At 37.2% G+C, this 12064-nt stretch overlaps 1 protein-coding gene across 1 annotated transcript; it reads right to left on the bottom strand.

Moving 5' to 3' along the window:
• Positions 1–677: 677 nt before the first annotated feature.
• On the bottom strand, positions 678–8091 carry LOC102236925 (SUZ domain-containing protein 1-like). Its single transcript, XM_005805764.3, has 5 exons — positions 7978–8091; positions 6061–6225; positions 5436–5485; positions 4239–4505; positions 678–2553 (listed from the first exon to the last, which is right to left on the bottom strand). The coding sequence occupies exons 3-5, from the start codon at positions 5480–5482 to the stop codon at positions 2442–2444; spliced, it is 426 nt and encodes a 141-aa protein (XP_005805821.1). The 5' UTR covers positions 5483–5485; positions 6061–6225; positions 7978–8091; the 3' UTR covers positions 678–2441.
• Positions 8092–12064: the final 3973 nt, after the last annotated feature.

Raw genomic sequence — 12064 nt, forward strand, 5'->3', positions numbered from 1 at the left:
CTAGAAAAATGTCATCACTATTATCCTGAAAATCTGTCTTGTTATGGCTTGCTCAATATTTAGGAGGAATATAAACCAAGCAATCATTCTGTAAAACTGATTTGGAGACATTAATAAATCTGACATTCTATTATTGTGGCATTTAGCAAATCGTAGGAGTGCACCGACTGCAGTTTTCTGGCCAATTACTGATCTTTAATTACAGATTAAAGATCGAATTACCAATTACAGATTGGTAATTCGAAATTTTAATTAAAAATTTTACCGGCCAAAATCGGAATCGGCAGGTCAGGCCGATTCCGATTTTGGCCGGTAACATTTTTTTTTTTTTTGTCTGAAATGCTGCTAAATATAGCCAAAAGGACTTGGTGGGCTTCACATGCGAGTATTGGCCAATCCCCAAAATTAAGGGACTGGCCTTAATCGACTAGCTGATAAATTGGTGCACCACTAGCAAATAGAAATAATTTTGCTAACTCTGGCCCAAAATAAGAAGTTTAGTTTGATTTAACTACCTACTACTAAACCGTGAGGGATAAAAAAAAAAAAAGTCTAATTTCTACATGTAAACTTGCACAACTGTGTATTATAAGACTTCCTGTTTTCTAGACGTTTAAATTAACTCTCTTTCCGGTCAGCAGGCGGTTTGTCACAACAGACGAAGCACAGAGAAAATCTGATTTTAAGTAAATCATTTTATTAAATCAGTATTTACAGGCAGTTTGTATTTCCTGTTCCTGCTCTGCCACTAGATTGTTTTTCCTCAACTAAAATCTCTTATATTGAGAATTCCCCCCTTTAAATATACTCATTTTTCTTTTAAAAACCAAAAAGGAATAATAATAAAAAAAAAAAAATCAACAACTAGGAAGTAAAGATGTGATCCAGGAGGCACAAGCTGAATTCACCCATTACAAGTCTTTGTGTTGATGATGTCGCATGGCTTTGAGATCTCCTCTGGACAATTAAAGGTGAGAAAAAAACATGTTACTGGGCACAACGGTCCTGTTCTCCGGTTCACAACCTGCTGTGCCGCTCTGTTATAGCAGTCGATCATCGTCCTACAGCGTCCGACACCAAGATGGAAACATTAAAAAAAAATTTTTTAAAAATACAATGACTTTCCTTGAGACAGCAACTCTTTTTTTTTTTTTTTTTCCCCCTCCTGTTGCATTAAGCTCGACAGAGCACCGCTTTTAAGTGCGGACCATAAGTTAAATACGTACATTAGTCTTCCGAGAAAACAAACCCCGCTGGAAAAATACAATCTTCGTTCATTTCATTCATTCAGTCTCATTCACAAGGACCTGAGTTCCTAAGTTTTACTTCGTAGGAAGCTGTGAAGAAACGTCACTGACTGGGTGGAAACAGGACAGCAGTAAAATGTGTTTAAAAATGTCACTAGGATTCCTGCCAACACCTTTTTCAAATCATAAAAACGTTTTTGTTTTGTTTTTTTTAAAGGGGGCCTCTTGGTTTATTTAAATACTGCTCTTATAATGCTGTCATTTCATATAAAAAAGGGCAGAAAAGCTACTTGAAACCCGACTTGGATCCATTCTCTCCTTGTCATTCCATCTTACTCTTAAATAGAAAGTATGCGAAGGAAGACGGCTAAAAGCTTACAAAAAGTAAACAAAAAACTTGCCATGTACATAACTTGACACACGTAACCCCTGACCTTTGATTTTAAAAATAAATGGCAGTTTCTTTTAATACAAGATTGTGCACTGATATTTTTGAACCGTTCTCAGCATCTCGGCTTCGATTTTACCACCAGATGAGACGGTGGAGGAATAGGATTCTCAATTCCTGTTTTAAAGTTAAAAATCTAACACTGTTTCGATAAACAGGCTTAGCGGTGTGTTAAGAACTGTATTCAACTGATATCAGTGCACGCCTTATGTGCAAGTGATTAAAAAGAAAGGAAAAGAAAACGTCTGCTATTATTGCTGGGAAGAAGCTGCTGTACAAGAACCAGCCGATTTAGTTTCGATATGACCCCTCGTTTCACCTCATCCTTAAACTGCTCAAGTTCGAGTCTTTGCTTCTGCTTTTTTTTTTTTTTTACACATCCCTAGACAGACAGCACACAGAAAAAACTAAACAAAAAGGATGGAGGCTCAGGGGTGTCTCTTAAAGGGGCCGGGATCATCACAGTGAGTCCAGAATAAGTCCATAATCACAGTGCCAAATAAACATGAGCAAGGAGGAGAGAGAGAAGAGCACACTTCAGCTCGCACTTCCTGCTGGAGTAGCTCGATTCGCCGCCCGGCTGAGAGAGTGAAAAAGGGGAAGAGGGGGTAGAGCCGCGCCAGCAGGCTGATATGAGGGAAGCGAAGGGAGGAAGTTTACAGAATACGGTGCTGAGTTTGATCTCAGGTGGCTCTTAATCTCTCTCTTCCCCTCCCCTCCGTGGCTTGGGCGTCCCAGGGACCCGCTTATCTGTGCTGGCGGAACCCCTGGGTGCCGTCTGGGCCGGCGGGCTGGCGGACAGTGTGATTGTTTGATCTGGTGTCCTCTGAAGGCATTGTGGAATTATTGCGCACTGGCCTGGAAGAAGAAACGAGAAGAAACGGGAAGAATTTAGGACACAGCCAGCGTTGCGTCTGCTGCAGTTAATACTAATTATACTCTCGTAGCTCAATTCCAACTTTTTTTCCCACATGGTCGTGAATGCTACCAATCAAAAGCGACTGCAATCAGACCTCTGTGTGAACAGCCTACGACCCCCAAAGCGACACCTCATGCGCAGAAGCAGAACGTTGACGTCACACTGTTTACTGAAGTAGTAATGGATGCCGCCATCTATGCATCGATTTTAAAAGTTTCTCAAAAGTAATGGTTTTTTCAGCCATTTGAAATCGATCTGTCGATCAGACATTCACAGCTATAGTCTACTGAAAATGTTGTTCCACCTTCACAAGAAGAGCTAGCTCTAAAATTACCACTGTTGTTCCACATTTTAAAAAAATTAAGTGCTTTAAGAGTCTCTACTCACACATTTTGTTTAGTTGGTCATATGTATGACACTGGCACAAGTATTAAAACAAATAAAAGTCCTGCATTACTTCAATCTGATCAGCTCTAACACTGTGCTTGTGGATGGTTTTAGGTCCTTGTCAAGCCAAGTATGCAGCTTTGGTTCTAGTGATAAAACTATTTCATTCATCAGGCTGGCTTAAGCGAATACGTGAGGGAGTTAAGAAAACAACAACAACAACAACCAAACAACAGCATAACCTTTGGTAAAGTCCCAATCAGTTCATCCTCAAATTACAGGTTGATCACATGAAAATGTCTTCAGCCTGCCACTAGAGGGCACCGACATACCAACAGTGGTACTGGGCATCAAGACAAACAGGATCTGTAATGAAACTAAAACCCAATATACAAATACAAGTGAAAACACTAAATACAGATATTTAGTGTTTTATTTTACCATATTCTTACTTTTCTTTTTTCCCCCTGTATTGTTTCCCTGCCTACAATACAGCTTTAATACTGTATTGTAGGTTTTGAAACACCTCAAGTATTTTCCTCTGATTCGAGAAGGCAATTAAAATGAAAAGGTTTGTGGACGTTAGAGTGAAAGAAAAGATACGATCCAAACTAAACGTGAAAGATTATTGTGTCTTAAAATTATTGTCCTGTTAAAAGTTAATGGTCAGCATACAAAGATGTGACCAACAGGAAGTAAAGAGTGAAAAGCATTTGGATATTTTTCAAGTCATTCAACCTACTTTCTCTGGCAAGTACTCAGTAATACAGGCCAAAAACAAAGCTGTTTGTAAACAAATGGGCAAATACATCCAACAAATTGCCTTGTAGGATTATGGAATAACTGAGGACTGTCTTTCTGGTCCCAGTGCAACATAGAAAGTTGTTGTTTTTTTAATCATCAATGCCTCCCTTCCACCTGCGGTTTGGAATGGGCTATTTTATGCTCTGGCGTTTTCAAGAGAGCGATTCCACCACAGGGTTAAACCCAAATGCCAACACAGTAGTAGGTCTCTTGCTTGTCGCAAACAGTAACACTTTTCTGTCCACCAATCAGGTTGTGTTGTGTGACGCCATTAGTTGCCCTTACTCTTGCCCCATACCCTTGTCCTATGACCTACAACAGAAGGGTTCCCAGGAATGAGCTGCTTTTACAATGGAAACAGACAGAACAGCGCACCGAGCCACACATCGTACCACCGCATACAGCTTCTGGACCTCAAATTAGTAAGCGTTACCTGTCAGTGTTGGGCTTTTCCTGAGGAGTCTCCTCTGGGCAGGCACTACCCAGTATTCGTTTCCTGGCCTCCGCATACTCCGCTTCGCGCTGGGCCAGAGACTTGACCTGCGGAGTGGGCCTGTTTGGGTTCATGGACGACGCTAATGACCCGTTACTTGCTGGTCGCTTCAAAATGCGGATCTGAGGCGGGGGTCCTGCTGGTATAGAGTTGTCCTGGATCACCATGGTGGTCTTTAATGGTGATCGAGCGGAGTTACTGGCCTCCCTGGGGAGAAATAAACATGCACAGACGATCAATTTAGAGCTAAAAGAAACGGCAGCCTTCCTTCGATTTAACTTGTCCTGCTTGGTCAGCTTTCTGTAGCAATATATAAGCCTGTCTGGGAACTCTTTTTTAGTTTCGCTCAAAGGTTCAAATATTTATCATGCTGATTTTTGGTCCAAATTATTAAGTGATAAAAACAGGACTAACAAACAGCTTCTTTCAGCATTGCGGCGAATATCTTAATGCTAACCACTCATCAAATGCAAATCCACTGAAGTGTCAGAAGACATAACATGTAGAATCTTGTTCTGAAGTATAAATAGGCCTGTCGCAATAAGCAACAAATCCATTAATTGCATAATAAATTAAAACGAGCTCAATAATTTCCACTTCCATAATTGATCCGTTTTGTCTTTTCTCTCGTTTTACCAAAAACTAGATGAGAAAGTCTTCAGTCTGGTATATTCGTTTCAGCTAGTCCTTTTTTCGAAGGACAATTTTGTCAACAGATTCTTCATAATTCATTTTATTTGTTGTTTTGTTTATTTGTTTTGGATATTTAAAATGTCTTCCGGTTCCAGCGTTAAATGTTCATTAGACTTTAAAGGTGTTCTTGCATTAATATGCCATTAGCATCAAAATTTCTTGAAAATGGTCTCAAAACAATAATATCATTTATCACAATAATCGTTCAGCAAAATTTGTTAGCGTGACAGCCCTATGTATTAACACTCCAACACCAAGCTTAATTTTTTCCCTAAAGTGGCTGAGATTTCATTCATAATGTTGAAAAATGCCACTACTGTGGTAAGGTTTAACTGATGTTCAATTGTAAACAATGACAAAGAGTGAAGCGTTCAGCTCAAAGCTGCAAACAAATGGCTCAACTGCGTCTTTAGTTGGTTAACTTCAACATTTTAAGGCTCTTACTTTTCTCTCTGGCTGATGCGAAGCTTCTCTTCTAACCGTTTTTCCATTTCCTGAAGGGAAAGTAGGGCAAACAGGAATTCATGAGAACAAACATCAAATTGATTTGGGACAGGAAAGAGCAAAGTGGGTAGAAAGCTGGGGAGAGGATGGAAAGCAGGGTTCTGTTACAAGCTATTTATACACAAGGGGACAGCTGCCAAGTCCTACACTGTGTGTCCAGTTAGCCAACATTGGACATAAAGTACTGCTCAAAAATCATTCCAATTTAACAGGAAAAAAAAACTAGACAGGAATATTGTATTACTTAGGTTAGGTAATTACAAATATTGACATTTAAAGTCAATCTTGGCAGAAACAAACTTTTCATTCTTTAACTGAATCGAACTATTATGAGCAAACAGAATTTCTTCTAGCAGTTCGCATAAATAGCTACTTCAGATTTGGTGACAGGCGAAGCAAAGCATCATGGAGAGAAAGCGCAAAATTGTAACAACTATTGTTTTACATATGGCTAAAAAATACACTCCTGAATGACTCTGAAACACATTAACAAAAGATTGATTAAAATACAACACATTCTTTTCTCTTTTTTTTTTTTTTTTTTTACAAATAATACCATACGCACCTTTTTCCTCCCTGTTTTGCGTCTTTAAAACTTGTTTTATGGCAGCCTCCCTTCCACCAGGACCATTTTTGATCAAGCTTTGGCAAACAGTGAACGACTTGGTTGGTGGGCCAGGAACATCATTCAGGTCTTAGAGTCGCTTCTTGGTTGGATGTTGTCCTATTTCTAAAAAGACAAGACAAGTCATTTGTATGTGTTGGAATAAATTCTTCTGAGAATAAATACTTGTCAACCATAATCACCAAATTAAAATTCACCACATCCTTGACCAAAATAAATCCAGCCAGGAAGTTTGAGGAACTATTTCTAAACGTTACTTTCATCAAATTCTTTCTCCTTAGTACCAAAATATAAACAAATTGAGAAGCACAGTGGATTGCGGTTCTCATGCCCAGGTCTCTCTTGAAAAATGGATGTTAGTCTCGACCTGTGATTATGAAGTTGAATGTCACGTCTTGTGGCAAACCCATGCACAAGTATTCGGTGTTTTAGGTTTTCTGCAAACACAAAACTCCTTGCAGCTGTGTGAAAAGTATAACAACAACAATGATAATAACAATAATAATAATAATAATGCACTTTATTTATCAGCACCTTTCAGGACACCTAAATGAAACAAGATTTTGTTTTGGTAGAGAAACACCATAATCGTGTGGCAATACTGTTCTCAACTGGATCTGTAGCTTTAAGCAACCAGCATCAGCAAATTGTTATAAATCACGACTGGACTTCACTTACTGAACATATATTACTCATATAAAGTGCTGTTAAAGCTGTTCTTTCTGGTTCATATAGCATAATAATACATTTTCACATACAGTATGTTATTGTGAATGTACAGTAAAGGGGAGCATAGCATAAAGGTGGGGAAATGTGTGAAAACCAATTATCTTGTTAATTTCAGCTAAATGTAGAAACTTAACTTAAATGGTCAATTCAATGACTATTAGCCTAGCATATCTGATTTCAAAAGGTCTAACCTACATTAATGATCTTGACATAATTTAAAACGTGGTGTAATAAAATTTCTTTGTAGCTTTGAGATGCAACTCCGTTAAAAATCCTGTTAATCTGCCTAACGTTATTTTTGCCTAACTCACACATGGCTACGCATGTTAGAAGCTAAGGGTTGCAAAAAGGAATATATTATTTTTGTAATCAAACATTGTACACATAAAGTTAAGATTGAAAAAAAAAAAAGTGAAGCAGCAGTTTGGTAACACAAGTAGCTTCTACTCAGGGCTACTTGACAACATCAGGGGGTTAACTCAACACTCTTTCCATGTCCAAGAATTGCGTAGAAATGTCGCTAACTTTATTAAACATAAATTAATGACTTAATTGTAACTTTTACAAATCCAATTTTTTTCTGAGTTTATTAAAAAAACAAACGGTTTCACTCTTGACTGACGAACAGAGCTCGTTTCTCGCCGTCTAAAATCTCTTCAGTTACTACTTCTAGGCTTTATTTGTTGAACTGAACAGAAGAGAGAAAGCAACTGAGTGTCATGCGTTTATTTACCCAAAATAAGCTGTCAAAATTTCAACGCGGCTCTAGGCAACATAGCATTACGTTAGTTAGCATTAGCCTTAGCAGATGCACCTAGCCGCGTTAGCTGATCATTCTTAGCAAAGGACTGCAGATGTTTTATCCGGTTTAAACACGAATGCTAAACAAGTCAGGCTGATGCACTTAATTAAGTCTGATATAGAGGGAACTCAGTAGGTGACGATTGCTACTCGACTAGCTAAGTTTTTTCGAGCTAGCATTAGCTGTAGCCACATTGTTGGCCCGTGGGAGTCACTGACACTCGGCAGCGATAAGATAACTTCTACAGGGAAACCCGTCCGAATTACGGAGGACCTCAAAGTATAATAACATGAAACTAAAATCATGCTGCGTGTTTAATTATTTACCCCACAATGGGCAGCTTCCTCCCGACTTTCGGCGAACCCCTCATCCATGTTTCATTTTTCTCAAACACGCCGTGGAGTTGGCTGAGCGGAGATCCTCTAAAAACCACCTCCTCCTCCTCCTCCTCCTCCTCCTCCTCCGACTTCTGAGAGCTGTGACGTCACCATGGCGGAGTTCCCCACAGATACAGGAAGTGAATTACGACTACACAAGTCCTCAGTGATGGAGCAGGTTTGTTCTGCTCTACCGTCAAAAAAAAAAATGTATTTAGTAAATACATGCCTCCTACCACTAATACTCATACAATAGTTAAAAGCATTTTTAAACAAATACAGCCTCATTAAATGCAAAGTTTTCCAAGCACCGCAACCGTTAATATTAATTATATGAATGCCTATCTGTATGCTAAGTCTACTTAACTACACGAATGAAGTAAAACTGTCCAAGTTGGAACAATAAGCGTAAAGTACCCAGTGAAGTTAGAAATCCAAGAATGAACACTGAGGGTTTCTAACCAGCCCCAACTTCAAAATACAATATGGCTGCCAACACAGTGGAAGCTGAAGTAGGTACTAGATGGTTTATTTGTACCTATGAAAGTTATTTCTCAATGAATCACTTTTAATATGTATACGGTGAGTATATTTATTTTTGTCTTTGTTTACATAAAATAGAGACGTTAGTGTTAGCTTGGGTTGCAGCAAATATTTTTTCCAGGTCATGAGTATAAAAACTGGAAAATGCATTTATTTTGTTCCTGATTTGCTACTAGAACATGGTTAAAGCAACACTTAAACGAGGACTAAAACACGGTAATGTGGAAATGCTTTTCTTGAGCTGGGGAATTCATTGGGAAGATGCATATGCAATCATTGAAGAAAACCTAGTAACTCGATCTTTATACTTTTGTCTGCTGTGGCGACCCCACCAGGGTGTTTGTTTTGCTCTCTTTTTCAGCTCGGAGCCTTCATTGCTTCCGATTATGTCTGGAATCATAAAACTTCTTATATCGGACTAAATAATTAATTAGAATTTTTCTGTCTAGCATCCGGCTGCTTTCAGAAGACCACTTTTGTGTTTCTGTAATACAATTAACTTGGATCTATGAATAATTCAAGCATTAAAATTATTCTAAAACAGGTGCTGTATTTAGGAAACTCGGCAAACAACCCACTCTAAATTGAGTAGTTAGGTAATTTGATAACGTCTCACCAGTCACATAAAGAGCTGAGACGAGAGTGAATGTTCGGCTTCCAGCAGGAAAACACCTTTAAGCATGCAAAATACATTCATGTTTCTAGTCAAAGTCCAGAAAGTAAATCCCATTGAAATCTGTAGCAAACTAGAAAATGTAATTAACTTTAAAGATGCTGTCCATCCTCTCTGACTCAACTTGGTCTTTGGGGCAAAGAATGATATGCAATATTTTGAGACTCCAAAACGCTTACAGTTGTAAATCCAAAAAGAGAAAAATGACATCAAATATTTTGAAAAACATGTATCAGTTTCCTCTCACTTTCCAATTAATCTCTGCTTGTAGGAATGGAACAATGTAGGAAAAAGGCGTATAAATGCTTTTGCAAGCACTGTGTTATCTAATTGATATGAGTTTAAACTAAAACAACTTGATTTATTTTAGTTCTTCTCTAAAATGTGAGTCTAAAAGGAAGCACCTTTTAGACTCACAAGCACACATAAATAATCTAGATATACTTATGCACGTATGAAGATTATTAAAATGATTTTTGCGACAAAACAAATCCAAACGTGTTTTTGTGGAGTGGACTATCATTTCAATATTAAGGTAATGGTCAACACAGAATACAATACTTGTTATTTTTCCTTCCCATTTTTGTTGTAAACCTTAGTTTAGAGATCGGTTGTCACTCATGGCTGTTCAACCTTTCTTATAGTTATTTGATCAGTAATCATAATTGTGCATTCAAATCCTGAGTGATGATGGTTCTCCTGTACTGATATAAGGTTCATCGTGCTTGAGACCTTTAACCAGTTAACTTTGGCACAATATATCTGATGTTGCAGATAATTCTAATCTCATCTCCTTAATTTCCACAATAAAGCAAAAAGTCTAATCCAAAAGGAATCAATGGCCAGATTATAAATGGGTGACAGATTGGAAATTCTAAAAATGTACAAATAGAGGAAACAGTTGGCAAATGTATTTTATTTTCTCGCATTTTGGGAAGTCTTTTGTTGTGTTTTGTTTCATGAACACAATAAAGATAAGATAGATAGATAAATCTTTATTGTCATTGTCACAAGAACAACGAAATTGAAAAAGTGCCATCAGTCAGTGCATATGCTTGAAAACAAAAAATAACTGTCTCACAATTCACACACAATGTAAGAATTAACAAATAACTGGTAAAAAAAAAAAAAAAAAAAAAAAAAAAAAACAGAACACAATGCAATGTTTAGCATCTGTTGACACCACACTTCATTTATGTAAGCACTTTATTCTTAAAATCATATGAGTAGTTACTTATTTGAGCTTTAACTGCACTTTACTGCAAGTAAAGTGTCAAAAGTACATCATTTTAAATCCGAGAAATATATTCGTACAATAGGGATAACATTTCAATCAAAACGTTTTCTGTAATTTTCTTAATTTTCCAATTTCTTGAAAATTTTTTTTTCTGTATTCTGCAGACAGTACTCTGGTTAGGTCAATGTGCAATTTCACAAAATTTCAAACACACTCTTTACTATGGGCACCGGTGGACATAGTATCCTGTCACATAACCTATGAAGTAAATCCCCACCAGTGCAGCTAACGCTCCAAGAGCCTTCAGCGCGATCCCAGTGTTTCCGATGCACAGTCTGTTGTAGAGCCTATGAATTAGACCAACCATAAAGTTACTGAACATAATTATTTCAAAAATGAATCAGAATCTGAAAATACTGTTGAGATGGCCAAAGGGGCAATATCTACTCAAAATCTGTTATCTACTCAAGCTCGTCGCCTTCCTTGCTTCCTTGTCTGGGTTTATGAACCATAAAAAATCTAATATAGAGCTAAATAATTAATAATTATTTTTATGTCTAGCATCTGACTACTTTCAGAAGACTGTTTTTGTGTTTGTGTAATACAATTAACTTGTATCTTTGAATAATTTATGCATTAAAATGATCACAAACTTAAACTAGGTGCTGTATTTAGGAAATTTAGCAAACAACCCACTCTAAATTGAGTATTTAGGTAGTTTGATGCCATCAACCTGTCACATAAACACAGCAAAGAATAGATATTTGTGCCCCTACAGATCTTTCCTGTCTCTGCTTGAAAGTTTCAGATCTTAATTTCAGACAAAGGTCACCAAGGTGAATACAAAATGTAACTTCCAAATTAATTCATTTATTATTATTCTGATTCTTTTTTTTTTTTTAGAATGCTATTTGACTCAACCTGGTCATATCTAAAAAAAAAAATAGCTGATCAACCAGATTTTTAGGAAATCTGAGGTAAATTCCAGCATTTACACCCAAGTTTGTAGCACATTTGTGAAAAAAACATCTGGATGATACCCAAGGCTTCCCATAAGTGGGTGGACGAGATAAAAAAAAATCAAACTTTTAGGAAGATGTGAATCTTGCTACACTCAGAACAATACAGCATTTAAAAAAAACAAAAACAACAAACACAAAATCCCAGTCAAACATTTTTCTTGTGGTCTTTTGAAGCTGCTTGGATGCTTTATAACCTGGACGAGTTAGAAATAAGGATAGTTTGTTATTTATCACAAGAAATTTCTTTGTATGATAAGAATTCAGCTGCAATAAATTCCAATGAATAATATTTCTATTTCTATTTATTTTCCAGTTTATTCACTATTTGTTTAATGAAACAAGTAACAATAAATATTGATTAATATTTTTGAATTAAATTCTGTTACTGTATGCATGTTAGTGATACAAATCACACTTCTTTTTGTGACTAGTGTCCTCATTGAGCGTATTACAAGTGCATATGTTTTCCAGGGCAGTATTTGTGCTTTTGAGGCTGCGATTGATGTGTCATGCTGTCACAGCCTTACAGTTATATAGCAGAGAAGTAATAAATAGTTTGTA

This window comes from Xiphophorus maculatus, chromosome 1 (assembly GCF_002775205.1).
Source record: "Xiphophorus maculatus strain JP 163 A chromosome 1, X_maculatus-5.0-male, whole genome shotgun sequence".
Classification (NCBI taxonomy): domain Eukaryota; kingdom Metazoa; phylum Chordata; class Actinopteri; order Cyprinodontiformes; family Poeciliidae; genus Xiphophorus; species Xiphophorus maculatus.

Bases quoted from the DNA above. Each gene is read 5' to 3' on its own strand.
- LOC102236925 (XM_005805764.3), bottom strand. From the start codon at position 5,482: ATGGAAAAACGGTTAGAAGAGAAGCTTCGCATCAGCCAGAGAGAAAA. The intron at 4,506-5,435 runs GTAAGAGCCTTA...ATTTCTCCCCAG, and splicing joins CGCATCAGCCAGAGAGAAAA to GGAGGCCAGTAACTCCGCTC. The intron at 2,554-4,238 runs GTAACGCTTACT...TTCTTCTTCCAG, and splicing joins GAAAAGCCCAACACTGACAG to GCCAGTGCGCAATAATTCCA.